The sequence below is a fragment of the Trichechus manatus genome, unplaced genomic scaffold (genome assembly GCF_000243295.1).
Source record: "Trichechus manatus latirostris isolate Lorelei unplaced genomic scaffold, TriManLat1.0 scaffold00028, whole genome shotgun sequence".
NCBI lineage: Eukaryota > Metazoa > Chordata > Mammalia > Sirenia > Trichechidae > Trichechus > Trichechus manatus.
The window spans coordinates 4,348,062-4,365,188 of record NW_004443964.1 but is presented as its reverse complement, the minus strand read 5'-3'; the positions used below and the strand labels follow the sequence as shown (position 1 = coordinate 4,365,188).

Sequence of the window (17,127 nt, the reverse complement as noted above, 5' to 3'; positions counted from 1 at the left end):
ACACGTCCACCAGCAGCTTGTTCAGATGGGCCACGTCGGACACGGGGAAGTATTTGGGATCACCGATCCCTTGAGTAAAGTGGCAGAAGATATTTGGTTTGGCAAATAAGAGATCGTCACCGAGATCCTAGAAGTGGAGACACGATTACTTCTTTCTTTCTTTGCCACCAGAACTCACAGATAATTATCAGTGGCATCTGTATCTTGTCAAGGTGACCTAAGAGACCTCCAGGGTACCAGGCTGAGTCTCCGGGGGCCCCAACTATTGCTGCTGTGGGCCCTGCAAACCACTGGGCACCAATCCCTGGTGGGATGGTCCAGTCTGTGCCATGCCAGTAATGAACAGCTAATCCAAAAAGAATTTCCACCATGAAAACCAAGGATACACCAACAGAGCCTATTGAAGCAAGCAGGGCCTTTCTAGACTCCAAATGGGTGGAGGGAGACCCCTGTGCTCTTGTCTGCTGGATGGCCAACGCCTTTTTCCTTGGATCCACATCCGCCTGACAGGCTCATTAAGTGAGACCTAACCTGGATAGTGGAGTCCCTGCTGGTGCAGTGGTTAAGCGTTTGGCTGCTAACCAAAAGGTCAGCAGTTCAAATCCACCAGCCGCTCCTTGGAAACCCTATGGGACAGTTCTACTCTGTACTATAGGGCTGCTATGACTTGGAATCGACTTGATGGTAACAGGTTTGGTTTTTGGTTTAATGTGGATAAGTGGTTGAGAGCTTGGCTGCTAACCAAAAAAATGGCAGTTAGAATCCACCTGTCGCTCCTTGGAAACCCTGTGGGGCAGTTCTACTCCATCCTATAGGGTCGCTATGAATCGACTCAACGGCAGTGGATTGGTTGGTTGGTTTAACGTGGATGGTGGAGTCCCTGGGTAGCACAAACGATCATATGCTCAGCTGCTAACCAAAAGGTTGGCAGTTCAAACTCATCCAGAGGCACCTCGGAAGAAAGGCCTGGCAGTCTGCTTCTGAAGGGTCACTGTCATGCAAACCCTGTGGAGTGCACTTTGACTCTGATACACATGGGGTTGCCACGAGTTAGAATCGAGTTGATGGTAACTGGCTTGGTTTTTGTTTAATGTGGATCATCCCATCCCCACCAAAGGGTTCTTGCAAGACTCAGGACAAAAGGCTGTACCCATCTGTAGCGCCCGGGTAGATCAGCTCCTTTTGGGTGATGATGGCTCATCACCATTCACCATCATCATCATCAACCTTTTTACCATCACCATCACCATCACCAGAGGGATGCTGGTGGCTTGACTTACGTCAAAGAACTTCTTGGTGGAAGCAATGGTGACTCTGCCCAACGTTTCCTGGTCTTTTTCATCAACCATTTTGTCACCGTACACTCGTTCGGCTTCATGCAGCCACAGGCGAACGAGGTCCAGTGGCGTCTTCAGGATATCCAGCAAGGAAAACAGGAGTCCCTGCCCCAAATACAGAGCGATCAGTGTCTGTAGCTGCGTTATGCAAGTATGTCAAGTGACATGAGAAGTGAGGAGTGAAGAAGTGCAGAAGTGAGATGAGAGAGAGAGAGAGAGAGAGTAGTCTCTTCCCGAGGGAGTGATTTATTAGGCTATTGGCACATCGTCCACTTTGGGCCAGTGAAGCCGCTGATCGCCAAGGTCATGCAAACCCTGGTGGCCAGAGAGTGTGTCTGTGGCCGGAGGGGTAGGGTTGAGGGCTTCATACTCTAATGGAGTGGATGGTGGAGAAGGCACAAGGGTGGCTGACCATGGGGGGCAGACTATCAAAGGCCACAGAGCAGAGGGTCATGAGTCTGGGCCTGCCTGGGTCCTGCCCTGGCTTGGCGATTGACTAAATGAGTGACCTTGGGTAGGTTCAACAAGTGTTTATTGAGGTTATGCTATTTGCTAGGCACTCTTCTGGACTCTGGGGATACAGTGACAAGACAGACACTGCCTTCATGGAGTTTACATTCCAATAGGAATATATAACCAGACAAAGAAAACAACAAGGTCGGTACATATTGTAATGTGTGCTATAAATGAAATAAGCAGGGCAATGAGATAGAGAATGTGGGGTGGGAGGAGGCGGGGCCTCTGTGAGGGCATGACATTTGAGCTGACATTGGAAGTAGAAGAAGACAAGCATGACATAGCCTCCCTGAGCCTCAGATGCCCCCTCTGTAAAAATGGGAGTATACGAGCACCAGCGTTCTGCATTATTCCGAGAAAATGGGAGTGTAAGTGGCAAACTCAGTGCCTGGCTCAGAGTAAGCAGTCAATAAAAGACAGCAAACATCATCCCCATCATCCTCACCATCACCACCCCCACCATCATCACTGTCACTACCACCGTCACCACCATCACTACCATCACCATCACCATCACCACCATCACATCATCATCACCACCATCACCACTACCATCACCATCCTCATTATCACCATCATTTCTATCACCATCACCATCACCACCATCATCACATCATCACCATCATCTTCACCATCATCATCACTGTCCTCACCACCATCATCATTGCTGTCATTATCACCGTCACATCATCATCACCACTACCATCACCATCCTCATTATCACCATCATTTTTATCACCATTACCATCATCATCACCATCATCATCACTGCTGTCATCATCACCATCACACCATCACACCATCATCTTCACCATCATCATCACCGTCCTCATCACATCATCATTGCTGTCATTATCACCATCACACCATCACCATCATCACCATCATCATCATCATTGCTGTCATTATCACCATCACATTATCACATCATCATTACCACTACCATCATCATCATCACCATCACAGCATCACATCACCATCACCACCACCATCACCATCATCATCACCGTCCTCATCACATCATCATTGCTGTCATCATCACCATCACCATCATCTTCATCATCATCTTCACCATCATCATCACCATCGTCACATCATCAGCACCACCATCACCATCATCTTCACCATCATCTTCACCATCATCATCACCATCGTCACATCATCAGCACCACCATCACCATCATCTTCACCATCATCTTCACCATCCTCATGACATCATCATCATCATCGCAGTCATCATCACCATCACACCATCACACCATCACATCACCATCATCTTCACCAACATCATCACTGTCCTCATCTCATCATCATTGCTGTCATTATCACCATCATCACCTCATCACCGCCATCACCATCATCATCATCACCACCACCATCACCTTCCTCCTCATCACCATCCTCGATCCACTACCACTCAGCTTTCTCTCCTGAGAGTGGCAGAGGAGGAAAGCGCCAATGGATCAGGGACTTGGCTCTAAGGGGGCATGCTGTAGAGCTAAAAGACCAGTACCTGGAAAATGTTGGAGAGGTCCCTGAGGTTGAAGACATAATGAAATTTAATGGCCGTGGGAAGAAATGTTGTTGCGACTTTCTGATGCAAGGCTGTTAAAGGAAAAAGATGCATCGATTCTTACGTGCTCTTAATGGCCTCAGGAAGTGCAGAGCTTATAGGAAAGTTTTTCAAGCAAATGGACTATGAAGTGGTGACAATTCGAGTCAGAAATCTGCACAGCTGAAGAGGGAGGAAGCTTGCTGCTCGACTGACGTGCAAATCATTTCTGTATATCAAGTTTCCTATCCTCTACCTCCCCCTGACGCAACTGGATTTCACAATACCTCCTATTGAAACATAGCGTCATTAAAAAAATATTGATTAAAAGTATAAATAAAATATTTACCAGGGGAAAGTATGCAGGATCATCAGCCCCATAAAGCAGTAGGTTTTATCGACAGGCAAGGGACAGAGACTGGCCAGCTTACCCAGGGCCGAGGCCACCAGCTGGCTGCTCATCTTCTGGACCACCATGGGGGCCGAGCGGAAGGCCAGGTGCTGGGCCAGGATGGTGCTGTAGATGGTCATGAGGGCCTCCTGGCCCGGGAAGCTCACGGCAAACACGCAGAAGTGGCGCTGCTCCCGAATAACCACAAACCCGCGTCAGGCAGCTCTCGGGGGCCAGCTCGGGGTCAGGGGCCCCCTTCTTGGGAGAGCAGACCCTGTCCTCATTGCCTGTTATCTTTTGGGCTTGGTCAGAATGGACAGTAAATCACATCAAATATTGATTATGTGTGAAGCAGCTCTCAAGAAAAATTCTGGCAGGGAGTAGGTTTGGGTTTATATTCCATGTCTCCATCTGCCTAGATAATTTAGAGGGGAGGTCCTGCCTGGGTAGGGTTGCAGACATAATATAGGATGCCCCGTTCAATCTGAATTTCAGAGAAACAAATATATATATTTAGTATAAGTATGTCCCAAATATTGCATGGGATATACTTACACTAAAATGATTTGTTGCTTATCTGAAATTCAAATTTAATGAGGCATTTGTGTTTTTTTTCCTAAACCTGGGAGCCCTGTGGGGGCACAGGGAGGGCCGTCTAGCCTCTCGCCACCCCACCCCCGAGTTCCCTGACACATTCTGAGAGGTTCATGAGCAATCTGCAGAGGGTCACTCCTGCAGCTCCAGTGTTCCAAACCCGTGCTTGGATCCTCCTTTGCCAAAGCGAGCCTCCAACCCACTGCCCTCGACTGAGACGAGCTGGATTTCTGCTCACCTGGAGTCTGGGGTCGATGGTGAAGGATCCGGCAGTGGGATTCATGCAGGCCACATACTGGCAGTTATGGATGTCCTTCAGCGTCAGCTTCTGCCTGTCATACCTGCGTGAGGGACAAGGGGCTGATGCCGCACACCGCTGGCCAGGAGGGGCTGTCCCAGGCCCCCGGCCCACCCCCAGGAATGCCTTGAATGTGGTTAAAAACTCATCGATTCTATGTGAAACAGCCAATTATACTTCATGCTCTCAAGAAAGAGCTTGAAAGGAGAGCAAAAGACTGGCTCAGGGCGCAGGCTTGCATTTATTTCTATTTCGGCGCTTTTATTCAGTAGCGTTGGGACTCTGGGTGAGTCAGCTCACCTCTCTGTGCCTCAGTATTCTTACCTGCGCAGTGGATCACTGTGAGGATCAAACGAGTTAATGCACACACACACACACACACACAAAACACTTAGAATAATACCTGAAATACAGTAAGTACTCAATAAATGTTTAACATGTATATACATACACACACACAAAACACTTAGAACAGTACCTGAAATATAGTAAGTACTCAATAAATGTTTAACATACACACACACACACACACACACACACACACATACATATATATAAAGGAGCCCTGGTGGCACAGTGGTTAAAGCGATCGACTGCTAACTGAAAGGTCAGTGGTTTGAAACCACCAGCGGCTCTGTGGGAGAACGATGTGGCAGTCTGCTTCCGTAGACATTTACAGCCTTGGCAAACCTTTCGGGTTGCTATGAGTCAGAATCAACTTGATGGCAGTGGGTTTGGTTTGGTTTGGGTTTATATATATACGAAGTTGTTGTGTGGAAACCCTGGTGTGCCGTCAAGTCCATTCTGACTCACAGTGACCCTTTAAAGACAGAGTAGAACTGCCCCATAGGGTTTCAAGACTGTGATCTTTATGGAAGAAGACTACCACAACTTTCTCCCTTGGAGTGGCTTGTGGGTTTGAACTGCCGACCTTTCCATTAGCAGCTGAGAGCTTAGCCATTGCTTTGTGCACCAAGGATATATATATACACACACACACTCACACACACACACACAGACGTATTTACTTAAAGGTAGCTATTTCTTTTAATCCAGGATAGAAATTACTGGAATAGATACATGAAAACCTAACAGATGAGCTCTTTAATGAAAATAAGGCAGGTCTCACCTGGGTGATCCTACAAAGGAACTTGCAACATTTTTCTTAAGATGATGTCAATTTGAAGCTCAATAGTGAAATATTACAATTCAAGTTATATAGGGATTGCTTTTATTAGAATGTCATTTTGCTAGTTATTTTACATACCGAACAAACTATTAGTTAAAAATTTATCATCATAGCTATCATCACCTCTGGTAGATCACGGGGTAACATGGTCTTGAAACCTACTGTGAATTTTTTTGGTCCCTACTTACACACAAATGCTTTGTGCTTAAAATTCAATTGCTGCTGTAGGCTCTTCTATTCACATTTTAACAGCCAGATGTTTGTTATATCCAGACTTAGTATCATCTTTGTTCACTGTTCTTCGAACATTCTTGAAAAGAGGGATGGGCGGTACGTAAGGTGTCCCACATGTTGGAGTTTTGGACCAGGTCACAATGATCAGTTTATCAAAGACCATGGAAAGTGTGATTCCGTACATGTGACAAAAGGTGAGTACAAGCACGGTCTGTGTTTTTTATTAAGAAAAGAAATTACAATTCAACAGACTCTTGATGATAAAAATAAGCGATTTTTATTCCCCCCGCCATTTCTTTCATGCCGATGTCATTTTCCCCTGCATAGTTACTGCGTATTCAGAAGAGCAAAAATCATTTGAATACCATAATTGGCAGAACCTAGGGTTTGCTGCAGTGCCTCACAAGGCGTTTCAAAGACGAGCATCCTCTTCATGTATTTCTGCCACTGTCCCACTCTCAACTCCCTGGAGATTATCCCCAAGACACCTCAATCCTCAGGCTTCATGTCTTCTCCATGGTCAAGCACTCCTGAGCAATTCCTTCCCCAGACCTTCACCTCCCTCGCTCCTACTTCTTCAGTCATGCCGATCCTGCAAACCCTGGATCAGCTGATGAATTTGCATCAGTGTGCTCCTGGAGAACGCCACCCCACGCTCATGGTCATGGACCTCATCATTGGGCAGCCATTACCTTCATTTTTCTTATGCAATATGTTGTTGTTAGTTACCTTGAGTTGATTCCCACTCATGGCGACCCCGTGTGTGCAGAGTAGAACTGCTCCATAGGGTTATCAAGGCTGGGACCTTTTGGAAGCAGATCACCAGGCCTGTCTTTTGAGGGACCTCTGGGTGGGTTCAAACTGCCAACCTTTTGGCTGGTATTTAAGCACTTAACCATCTGTACCCCCCAGAGACCCCCTTTATGCAACATGATCAGTGTTAAAAATTTGGAAAATATAGAAACACACAAATGAAATAAAAATCTCCCCTCTTTCTGTAACTGCACCTCGACCACCTCCGTGAGTGGGGGCCTGTCTGTGCCCCTCCAAGGTGGCTCCACGCCCACCCCCAAGCCAGGAGTGTAGAGTGGACTCAGGGAAACCCCTTGCCCCGCCCTCCCCCAGCGGCCCTGCTCACCAGTGCCTGTGGTCCATGTGCTGCCGAATGAGTGTGTGCGGGGCCACCGTGCCGTACTTGTCCACCTCGGGCATGTTCATGTCGTCGAGGAAGTAGATCAGCTTCTTGGTGCCCGGCGGTCCATAGTTCCTCCCCGATTTCTTCTCCAGTGGCTTCTCCAGGACCCCTAGGGCAGGTGGAGAGGGTTGGCCCCCAGACGCTTCCCGAGCCTGCTCCTTTGTTAGACCCAAGGGAGCCTCTGCTAGAGCAGAGCATGTTGGGGTGAGTGCCCCTAGAAGCACGGGTCACCCCAAGGAAGAGAGAGTGGAGCTGAGGGGGTCCTGATGGGTGGGCTTCACCTTGCCCACCCCAGGAACAAACAGGCGAGTGGCCACCCCACAGGTCAGAGACAGAGCAGCAGGCCCAGAGGTCCTGGGAAACACCCTGCCCCAGCGCCAGTCTTACCCTGCACCCTGGCCTCACCCTGCAGCCCGGCCTCACCCCACCCCCAGCCCCCCACCCCAGAGGGTCGGGCCGCCGTCCACCCGGGCAGCAGCTGTCCACCACAACCAGCTCTGTCTGGGGACATGGGGCTGTGTCACTCTGTGCAAGGGCTGTGGGGGTGGCCCTGGGGAGGGGGGTGGGAGGTGAGTCCCTGGGGCTGCAGACAGACAGGACAATGAGAACTCAGGGCAGCTGCGTCGCTGAGCTCTGGCTGAGGGTCCAGGCCAGGCGGTGAGGACCCTGCACCTCAGCCCTAGGCCATCAGGCTTCACCCTGCAGCCCAGAGTCTAGCCCACAGCCTCACCCTGCACCCCAGCACCCGGCCTATGGCCTCATCTTGTACCCTGGCCCTCATCCTGCCCCAGCCTCATGCTTCCCCTGGCTCCCAGCCCCCAGTCCTCCAGCCTTCACCCCACTCCCTGGCCCTGGTGCTAGCCTCACCCCACCGGACCCCCAGCCCTCAGCCCCGGCCAGGCCATGACCTTACCACACCCTCAGCTTCAGCCTCACCCTGCAGCCTTGCCTCACTCCACTCCAGCCTCCTACCCCAGCCCTACCCCCCAGCCCCAGACTCACCTGGCCTCACCCTGCAGAGTGGCCTCATCCCCTGCCCCCCAGCCCCCAGCCCATCTCTGCCTGGCCTCACCCCGCAGCGTGGCCTCACCCCCTGCCCCCCAGCCCCCAGCCCATCTCTTCCAGGCCTCACCCTGCAGCATGGCCGAGGTGGTATAGAAGTTGAAGGGCACGGCCTGCACCATATAATCATCGGTGCTCAGGCTCTCCAGCTTGTCCCCCATCAGCACCGACTTGCCAGTGCCCGCGTTCCCCACCAGCATCACGGGCCACGACCTCCCCATGAGCAGGTCCATGAAGTAGCGGATGCGTGTGGTCTCCGTGGTGTGCACCAGGGAGGCCTGGGGTGGGTGGGGGGATGGCTCTCAGACTCGGCCTGAGGGCCGGGTCTCAGCGTCTGCTGAACACACCCATCTTCACTTTAGAGGTCCTGCCGCTGACACGCGTTAGCGTTTGAACATCCGCCCCACACACGTAGCGTTCTGCTCCTACCTGGTCGGGGACTGCCACCACCCGGGGAGTTACCTGCAGAGGGACATCGGGGTCCAGCTCAAAGGAGGGCACCTTGTCCGCCCACGGCAGGAACTTCTTGGTGTCGGGGTCGATGTAGTAGTCAAAGATGGTCCCCTGCGAGGGGAACTTGATGGTTTTGAATTCATTGACCCACCATTTGCTGAACTCGACGCGATAGTCCACAAGCTGTTCAGAACACAGAGAAGACCAGCTAGGCAGGGTGCCGAGAGGCGCGTCCGAAGGCCGGTGCCCCCGCGGCCCGCGCCCGGCCGCCACCTGGTCCTGGAACATGGCGCCGCCGAAGGACCAGAAGCAGGCGAAGACGAAGTACAGCTCGTACAGCTCCTTGGGGGAGTCGGGCGGCGTGTTCTTCTCGGAAAGGAGGCACTCGAGCAGGTACAGGATCGTCTGGATGACCGTGATCTCGGGCACCGGCGTGATCTTCTTGAAGCCGACCCGCAGCTTGTCCAGGCAGGTGGGCAGGTACTTGTCGAAGAGGATCATCAGGTTGGCCTTCTCCGACTGCACCTTGCGCCTCTCGATCCAGCTGCTCACCACGCTGGGAGAGAGGGGGCGCCAGGGACAGTGGTGGCCAGGGGTCTGGGTCTGCCCTGCGCCCCAGCCCTTTATCCGTGCCGCCCACCCCCTCCAGGCGGGCTGTGACTCAGCCCCGCCACCCCTGGGTGGCAGTTGGTCCAATCGAGGCCCCTGTCCCCAGCGGGGCCGGTTGTGGACCTTAAGGGGGTCTGACGTGGATGCTGGGGCAGCGAGGTTGTGCTCGTTCCTCTACGGCTAGCTATGGGGGTGCGGGTAGTGTACAACAGCTGGGAGCCGCTCTAGCCACCACACGGGAAGGGGAGAGGAGGGGAGGGGAAGGGAGGGAAAGGGAGGGGAGGGGAAGGGAGGGAAAGGAAGAGAAGGGAAGACGAAGGAGAGGGGACGGGAGGGGAGGGAAGGACGACCTGTGTTAACATCTTTAACGCTCGCTCGTAGAAGGGAGCCTGGTCCACCCTAAGTGCTGAGTAAGTGACTGCTAAATGCACAAGCGCCCTCGCTCCGTCTTGCCCCCGCACTTGGGAACAGTGGAACAGAAGCCCAGCTCACGGGTTCCAGCCCAGGTCCGCCGGGTTGATGTAGAGTATCCCGGCTCTGGACACGGTGGCCGGGGTGGCCGTCCTCAGGTGGCTGATCTCGAAGACCAGCCTCATGGTGCGGTTCAAGGGGATCCGCTCGTTGCTGGCCAGGGTGAGGACCTGGGAGGGGGACACGGCCCATGAGTTTTCAGCGGCAAAGGTGGGTCTACACGGATCCGATCTCGGAACAAGAAGGCGGTGAGGAACTGGGGAATCCCGCACCGTCCAACGGCTGAGGCCAAGCTTTCCTGTCACCAAGGGCTTCTCGGCCGTCCTTAACTCCAGTCCCACCTCTACTGCCCACCCCAGCGCCACCAGGCCGAGACGAGAGGCTTCCAGACATACAAGTGATACACAGCTTTACTACGGCATCAGATTTGCTTTTTCCAACCCTAACCCCTCCCTTTCCCAGAGAATTCGCGACTTCCATTCTCCAGCCGATCGAGGTCGTTTTGTTAAACTTCTGGTTGATGATAGATACTATGTCTGCCTCCCAAGTGCTCACGATCCTTTGCATGTTCTGCCACGTGTAAGTGGACCAGAATGCGTTCCACATCCTTACCCTTAGCCCAAGGAGCCCTGGCGGTACAGTGGTTATGCACTCGGCTGCTAACCAAAAGGTCGATGGTTCGAACCCGCCAGTGGCTCTTCAGGAGAAAGACCTGGTGATCTGCTCCCGCAAAGATGCCTAGGAAACCCTACGGGGCAGTTCTACTCTGTCCCATGGGGTCGCTATGAGTCAGAATCAACTCGATGCCACCTAACAACAACACCCTTAGCCCAGGTTGCTGCTAAAAAATATTTAAGAAGTGGTATGCCCGGAACTTTGCCGCCACCCCTGGAAACCATCCGGTATTTCTGCTTGTTCGTAACTGATACCTTATGTTTGGGGGCGTGTCTGGACAGGCCGCCTCACCCGCGTCCCAGCCTGGGCTGTCGGCCTGACCGAGGCTCTGCTTGTGCAGTGGGCTGGGATGTGTGGGGTCTACAACGAGCCACGCCATCACCCCCTTAGGGGGTTCACCTTGTTGTCGTCCATGACAGTGTTGAGAGATTCGATCCACATGGGGTCGATGTCCCCGTCCAGGACGATCCACTTGGGGCCATCGTGCGTGATGTTGGCCAGGTCCCGCATGATGGTGGAGAAGAGGCCTGCGGGAGAAGGGTGCGTCCTGCGGGCGGCCGCCGGCACCGAGGGGTACTCAGGCACCGGGGGCCGGCCACACTTATTTATTGTCAGTGACATTGGAGGTCTCGGGCAAGGCCACTGTTACTCACGCCTGACCACGGCTGATCTCACACGCCGTGTTCTCCGTAAGGCACAGCGGCTCAGCCTTCTTGTGCATAGAACACCAGACAGGAGTTTAGCGCTGCCCTGGCGGGGGGGCCATTTTAAAACAGTGAAACCACCAACACAGGGCACAGAAATGCGCACAGCGTGGCCCCACACAGGCCGCCGAAAGCAGCCCTGTTGGCAGAGCAAGAGCTCACACAAGAAGGCAAGCGTCACCTTGTCCAGTCTCAGCTGGGAAACCGTGGCGGGCGACTCAAAACTTTTGCTGTTCTGCGCGTACCCGTGAATGACTTTGAAAACGCTGAGAGTACTGATTCGGGGGTACGGATTAACGTTAGCGAGCGGGCGAATTCGCAAAGGCGGCGTCCGTGAATGAGGTTTGCCTGTATCCTCTGTGACGTGAGGGGCCATAAAGGCAGAAGGCAAAAGCCGGGCAAAGCTGGAGGGAGAGGGGTGCCACTTCAGATGGGGGGGCCAGGGGAGACTCTAGGGGGCGGCCTTGAGCACAGCCCTCTCCAGGGGCTCCTGGCCGAAGAGGGGCGGCGGGTCCCCTATTGACATTGATCCATGCCCATGTTTGGCCAAGACCCCTCCCCAGTGTCTCTTCAATGCCCCCTTCCCCTCCAGGCTGCAGGGGTACCCGGACCCCATCACCCCCCTGGACTACACCCCGCCACCTGCGGGCCTCTGGGCCTCTTCCTTCTCCTTACTCCAGCCCCCGGGTTCTTTTCACGAAGCACAGACCTGACCAAGCCACCTCCCCGGTGAAGGCTGGCCCAGCGCCCACCAGCCATGGAGTGAAGTCAATGTGCCCAGTGCACTCTGGCCACTGTACCATTCCCGCCCAGTCCCTACTCCATGCACCCTGAGTGCCTGGGGCTCCCCCACCCCTCCCCAGCCTGGTGCAGCGAGTCCCCTTTCCACTGTGTTCCCACGGCACTTCGTCAGTGCTCCCATGGGGTGCCTCTCGCCCCCCACCAGCACTCCTGCATGGTCCCTCTCCCTGCCGTCTTCAGGGAGCCCAGCTGGTGCTGGGTGAAGGCTCTGTGCACGTTCGGTGAGCTGTGTGCAGCAGAGCTGGCTTCCCCCGCCCACTGCAAACATGAAGTGTGTCCCCCCGCAGCCTGGCTGCCCTATGGGGATACCACACCCTCCTGGCCACCCACAGCCCCTGGGTATCCCCGCCCCGTTACCGTCTTTCCATTCCCTGGTCGCCGGGTTGATGATGCCAAAAAGCTCGTCGCAGGTGACGGCTTTGGGGTCCAGGTCCACGGCCACGGGTTTTCTCTTCAAGTTCTGGTAGGTCTTGTTGAGGGATTTGAGGACCTGGGCAAAGGCGGGAGGGTGTTGGCGCACGACAAAGATGTCCTGGCTGCACCCACACCCAGTACCTGGGGAGGGGGCTGCCAGGGTGAGGGGGTCACCTGTAGGTATGAGCACGTGTAAGGGTGCCTGCATGTGCAAGCGAGTGAGACCCCAGTAGCTACGAGCGTGCGCAGAGGGAGCCGTGACATGCGGCCTCTAACACAAGCGGGGTGGCTTCTGGTGGCCCGGGGCGGGGGGGAGTTTACTCTCCCCAACAACAACCACCGAGGTGGAAGTGGCCCCTGTGGCTGGAAGCATCCTGCTAACAGCTCGTCCCCAGTGGTGAGGCAAACGGTTAATGCACTTGGTGGCTAACCGAGAGGTTGGAGGTCCGAGTTTGCCCAGAGGTGCCTCAGAAGAAAGGCCTGGTGATCTACTTCAGAAAAGTTTGACATCAAAAACCCTATGGAGCGCAATTCTATTCTGACACACAGCTTCTTGCCAGCCCATGAGGCGCTTTAGGGTGGGGTCCCCAGGGGGGTGGGGAGGCAGTGGAGGGCTGGGCCCCCGCGGGTCCGTCCTTGTCCCCCCACCTGAGACTTGCCGCTGCCCGCGTTTCCGATGACGAACACCGAGTGGCGCACTTGTAGCAGCTCCTCCAGCTGCACCACCTTCAGCACAAAGCTGTCCTCCGCCTGCAGCTTGAGCTCCACGACGCTCTGCTTAATTATCTGGGGGCACAGGGGGCGCTGGCCAGTGCCCAGAGCTGAGTCCCCAGTGCCGAGATGACCGGCACTGGTACCTGGTGCCTAGCCGAGCAGTACCAGCACCGGCTGCCAGCTGACCAGCGCTGACACCCACCAGGTGACCCCAAGCTGGACCTTCCCAAGATCCGCTGAAAACTCGCACTGCCAACCCCACTGAGGGCTTGACACTGGGGACGGTCTGCCCCAAGCCGCCCCCCCCCCGGTTCCTCTGTGACCCCCAGTGTTGACAGTATGGCGGCCAGGGCTTGGGGGACAGCCATGTGACCCCCACCAGCTGGCAGACACGGCCACTCGCCCCACACTGCATCTGCCACCCAGGCCACAGGCACTGGCCTGGCACTCGGGGAAGGAGGAGGTCCTGTGGGGCATCCGGGTACCCACCTTTTCAAAGTTCAGGTCCCGCTTCCGGGGGACATCCAGGGCGGGGAAGAGGTCCCCAATGAGTCCCATGAACACGGGCAGGTCATCCGTCACGATCTTGGGGATGTTGAAGTCTCGAAGTGCCCTCATGAGCACCTGGTCCTCGGCCCGGCTGGGGTCCCCCCTCTTCAGGGACCCGGCTACCACCAGCACCGACTTGATGGCCCGCAGACCCCAGTCGTAGTGGTCCTACACGAGGTGGGGAGGGACGGTCGGACGTGAGCATGACCTCTGACCAATGCTGATGTCTCTCCCCACCTGTCCCCAGCAGGCCTTCCCATGCAGACCAGAAGATCTCACTCATGCCCACGACAGGCTGGGGAGGGGGACGGGCCCGGGGGGGGCAGTCCTGGGGGGGGCCTGGGGTAAGGGGGGCAGGCCTGGGGTGGGGGACGGGCCTGGGGTGGGCGGCAGGCTTGGAGCCAGGGGTGCCAGGCCTGGGATGTCAGGGTAGGTGGGCCCAGGGTCGGGGTAGAGGAGGCAGGCTTACGGTCTCTGGAACCAGAAACTGAGACCGAGGCCGGCCCCTCAGGGTGAAGCTCGGAGTCACCGCCAGGTCAGTGTGGAAAAGCAGCTCTGGTCACGTACCTGTCGGGGGGCACCTGAGCCCACCTGCTGTGTGTGTCACCCCCCCAGCTCTGTGGAAAGGGGGCACCTGAGCCCACCTGCTGTGCGTGTCACCCCCCCAGCTCTGTGGAATAGGGGCACCTGAGCACACCTGCTATGCACGTCACCCCCCCAGCTCTGTGGAATGGGGGCACCTGAGCACACCTGCTGTGCATGTCACCCCCCCAGCTCTGTGGAATGGGGGCACCTGAGCCCACCTGCTTTGAGAGTAGCTCTTTGCACAAGGTGTAGAGTGTGATGAACTTCCTGGCCAGCAGGCGGGCTTCCAGAAAGCCCTCAGCCACCAGCATGATCTCACAGATCAGCTCAAAGTCGGGGACTACCATGGCGCAGGGCCTGGGGGAGACCACTCCTGTCAGCCAGGGGCATCTCCCCAGCCTTGGGGGTCCCCCATTCCTGTTCTCTCACCTGGCCCTCCTCACTTCCATGCAAAGGAGGCTGCCGGCTAGGCGGAGCCTGCATCACTGGCTGAGATTCTAGGGGCGCTGAACCTAGTTTCTGCCCTTCCTCCCCTTCCCCTCCCACCTCTCCACTTCACTTTTTCCCCCCACACTCCCTCCCCCCTCCACTTCACTCATTCCCCCCGCCTCCTCCCCCCTCCACTTCTCTAGTCCCCCTCTCCCATGCATATCTCCCCTCCACTTCGCTGGTCCCCTCTACCCTTTCCCTCCCTCACCACATCACTTGCCGCCCTCGCCCGCCCCCTAACCCCCCACTCGCTGTGTCCCCAGTCCCCTCTTTTTACTCCAACTCTTCCCTGACAGTGGCCCTGAATCCCACCTCCCCCCAGCTTGTCCTGGATGGCAGGCCCTGTCTCAAGAGGGGACTCTCAGCTCCAGTGGGACCAGGAGCAGGGGTGCCGGGCTCTTGGTTTCAGGGTGGCCTCTGCTTGCTCTTCCTCCACTCCCCAGCCTCTGCAGGTGACCTCTCCCCTCCGCCAGGCCTACTGGGCCTCCTGGGCCCTGCCCCCACATCTGGCCTGGAATGCTGCCAGGCCGGTGGGCCTCCAGGCCACTCACCTTCCACCTGGGCCACCCACCTTCCACCTGGGCCACCCACCTGAACAAGGCCTTCAGGTTCTCGGGCAGCTCCGTGCGCCCGGCGTAGCCGGGGTTCATGGTGATGAAGATCCCGACAGTAGGGATGAGCCTGATGATCTCCCCGAGGAAGCTGAAGGTTTTCTTCTTGGCTCGAATTGCATCTTGGACAGATTTTACCTGAAGGATTGGCACACGGACCCATGGATGTGAAACCACCAGCTTCAACAGCTGGCCGACCCTCCATTTGGATTAATACACATGGCTACGAATCTGCAGAGTGCCCACCTCATCTATGTGTTCAAAAATAATTAATTTTATTTTGTTGTTGTTGAGAATATACACAGGAGAACACACACCAGTTCAGCTTCTGCATATTCAGTTTAGTGACATTGATTCCATTCTTCGAGTGCTGCAGCCATTCTCATCCTCCTTTTCCAACTTGTTCCTCCCCCATCAGCATAAACTCACCGCCCCTTAAGTTTCCTATCTAATCTTTCAAGTTGCTGCTGTCAGTTTGATCCCGTACAGATAGATCTTAAAAGAGGACAATGCTAAAGGCAGACATTCTTTACTAGTGAAGCTAACCTACTGTTTGGTTTTAAGAAGACTGCAGGGGATATTTTTGGTTTAAAGTTTAAAGGTTATCTCAAGGCAATAGTTTCGTGGGTTTATCCAGCCTCGATGGCTCCAGAAAGTCTGGATTCCAGGAGAACCTGAAATTCTGTTCTACACCACCTCGTCTATTTTTTAATTAAACTTTTGAGATAACTGTAGATTCACATGCAGTTATAAAAAATACCCAGAGACCCCCCCTGAACCGTTTACCCAGCGTACCCCAACGGTAATACCTTACATAACTGAAGTACATCACAACCAGGATACCAGCCTTGATGCTGTCAAGATCCGGAACATTTCATTGCCACAAGGATCCCTCCTGTTGCCCTTTTATAGCCACACCCACTCCCCTCCTTAACCCCTGGCAGCGGCCAGTCTGCTCTCCGTTTTGGTAACGTTATCATTTCCCGGCTCAGCATCATGCACTGGCGATTCCGCCAGGTTGTCGGGGGTGTCAGTAGTTTGTTCTTTGTATTGTGGGGCAGGATTCCACCTCCTCGTCTTTTTCCGAGTTTACTTCCTACAGATGACTGGTTAGCAGCCAGCTCTGTGTCACGTGCTGTTGTTGACAGCTGTCGGGTCGGCCCCTGACTCATGGCTACCTCATACACAACCAGATTGGGCCGCTGTGGTCCACAGGGTTTTCACGGGCTGATTTTCAGAGGTAGATTGCCAGGTCTTTCTTCCTAGTCTGTCTTAGCCTGGAAGCTCCCCTGAAACCTGTTCAGCATCCCAGCAACATGGAAGCCTCCACTGACAGACTGGAGGTGTCTGCTGTATCTGATACTCTTTGAAAAGTCAGTTGCTGGGTTAAATCCAGAACTTCAGGGGAAGGGGGCTTGGGCATGAGTCCGCCTTCGATCTGCCCAACTTTCCAACCTGCCACCCACCCAGGAGCCTGCGGAGGGCAGCTGCAAACCCCCACGCCACCACTGGAGGGTGCCCCGCATTCACGGTTAAAAGCATCATTCCAACACTGAATTTCGTTCTTTCTCTGTCATCAGTGCAGAGTGCTGAGGCCCTCGTTATCCTGGACTTTCCTCCCAGTAACTGGTCTGCAGAGTGAGATCTATGGCTCACACAGGGCTGGGGCCAGGGGGCTGGGGCT

At 54.8% G+C, this 17,127-nt stretch overlaps 1 protein-coding gene across 1 annotated transcript in view; it reads right to left on the bottom strand.

Moving 5' to 3' along the window:
• Window positions 1-17,127, bottom strand: part of DNAH17 (dynein axonemal heavy chain 17) — a 122,322-nt gene that overhangs the window by 53,781 nt on the left and 51,414 nt on the right. The window contains exons 37-52 of the mRNA XM_004374107.2: window positions 15,424-15,581; window positions 14,562-14,700; window positions 13,699-13,926; window positions 13,144-13,281; window positions 12,439-12,571; window positions 10,976-11,103; window positions 9,923-10,071; window positions 9,095-9,377; window positions 8,831-9,004; window positions 8,439-8,646; window positions 7,250-7,415; window positions 4,629-4,731; window positions 3,837-3,984; window positions 3,367-3,458; window positions 1,281-1,442; window positions 5-127 (exon numbers count right to left, since the gene is read on the bottom strand). Of these exons, the coding sequence (XP_004374164.1) occupies window positions 5-127; window positions 1,281-1,442; window positions 3,367-3,458; window positions 3,837-3,984; window positions 4,629-4,731; window positions 7,250-7,415; window positions 8,439-8,646; window positions 8,831-9,004; window positions 9,095-9,377; window positions 9,923-10,071; window positions 10,976-11,103; window positions 12,439-12,571; window positions 13,144-13,281; window positions 13,699-13,926; window positions 14,562-14,700; window positions 15,424-15,581 (2,532 nt within the window). The remainder of the gene's footprint in view (window positions 1-4; window positions 128-1,280; window positions 1,443-3,366; window positions 3,459-3,836; window positions 3,985-4,628; window positions 4,732-7,249; window positions 7,416-8,438; window positions 8,647-8,830; window positions 9,005-9,094; window positions 9,378-9,922; window positions 10,072-10,975; window positions 11,104-12,438; window positions 12,572-13,143; window positions 13,282-13,698; window positions 13,927-14,561; window positions 14,701-15,423; window positions 15,582-17,127) is intronic.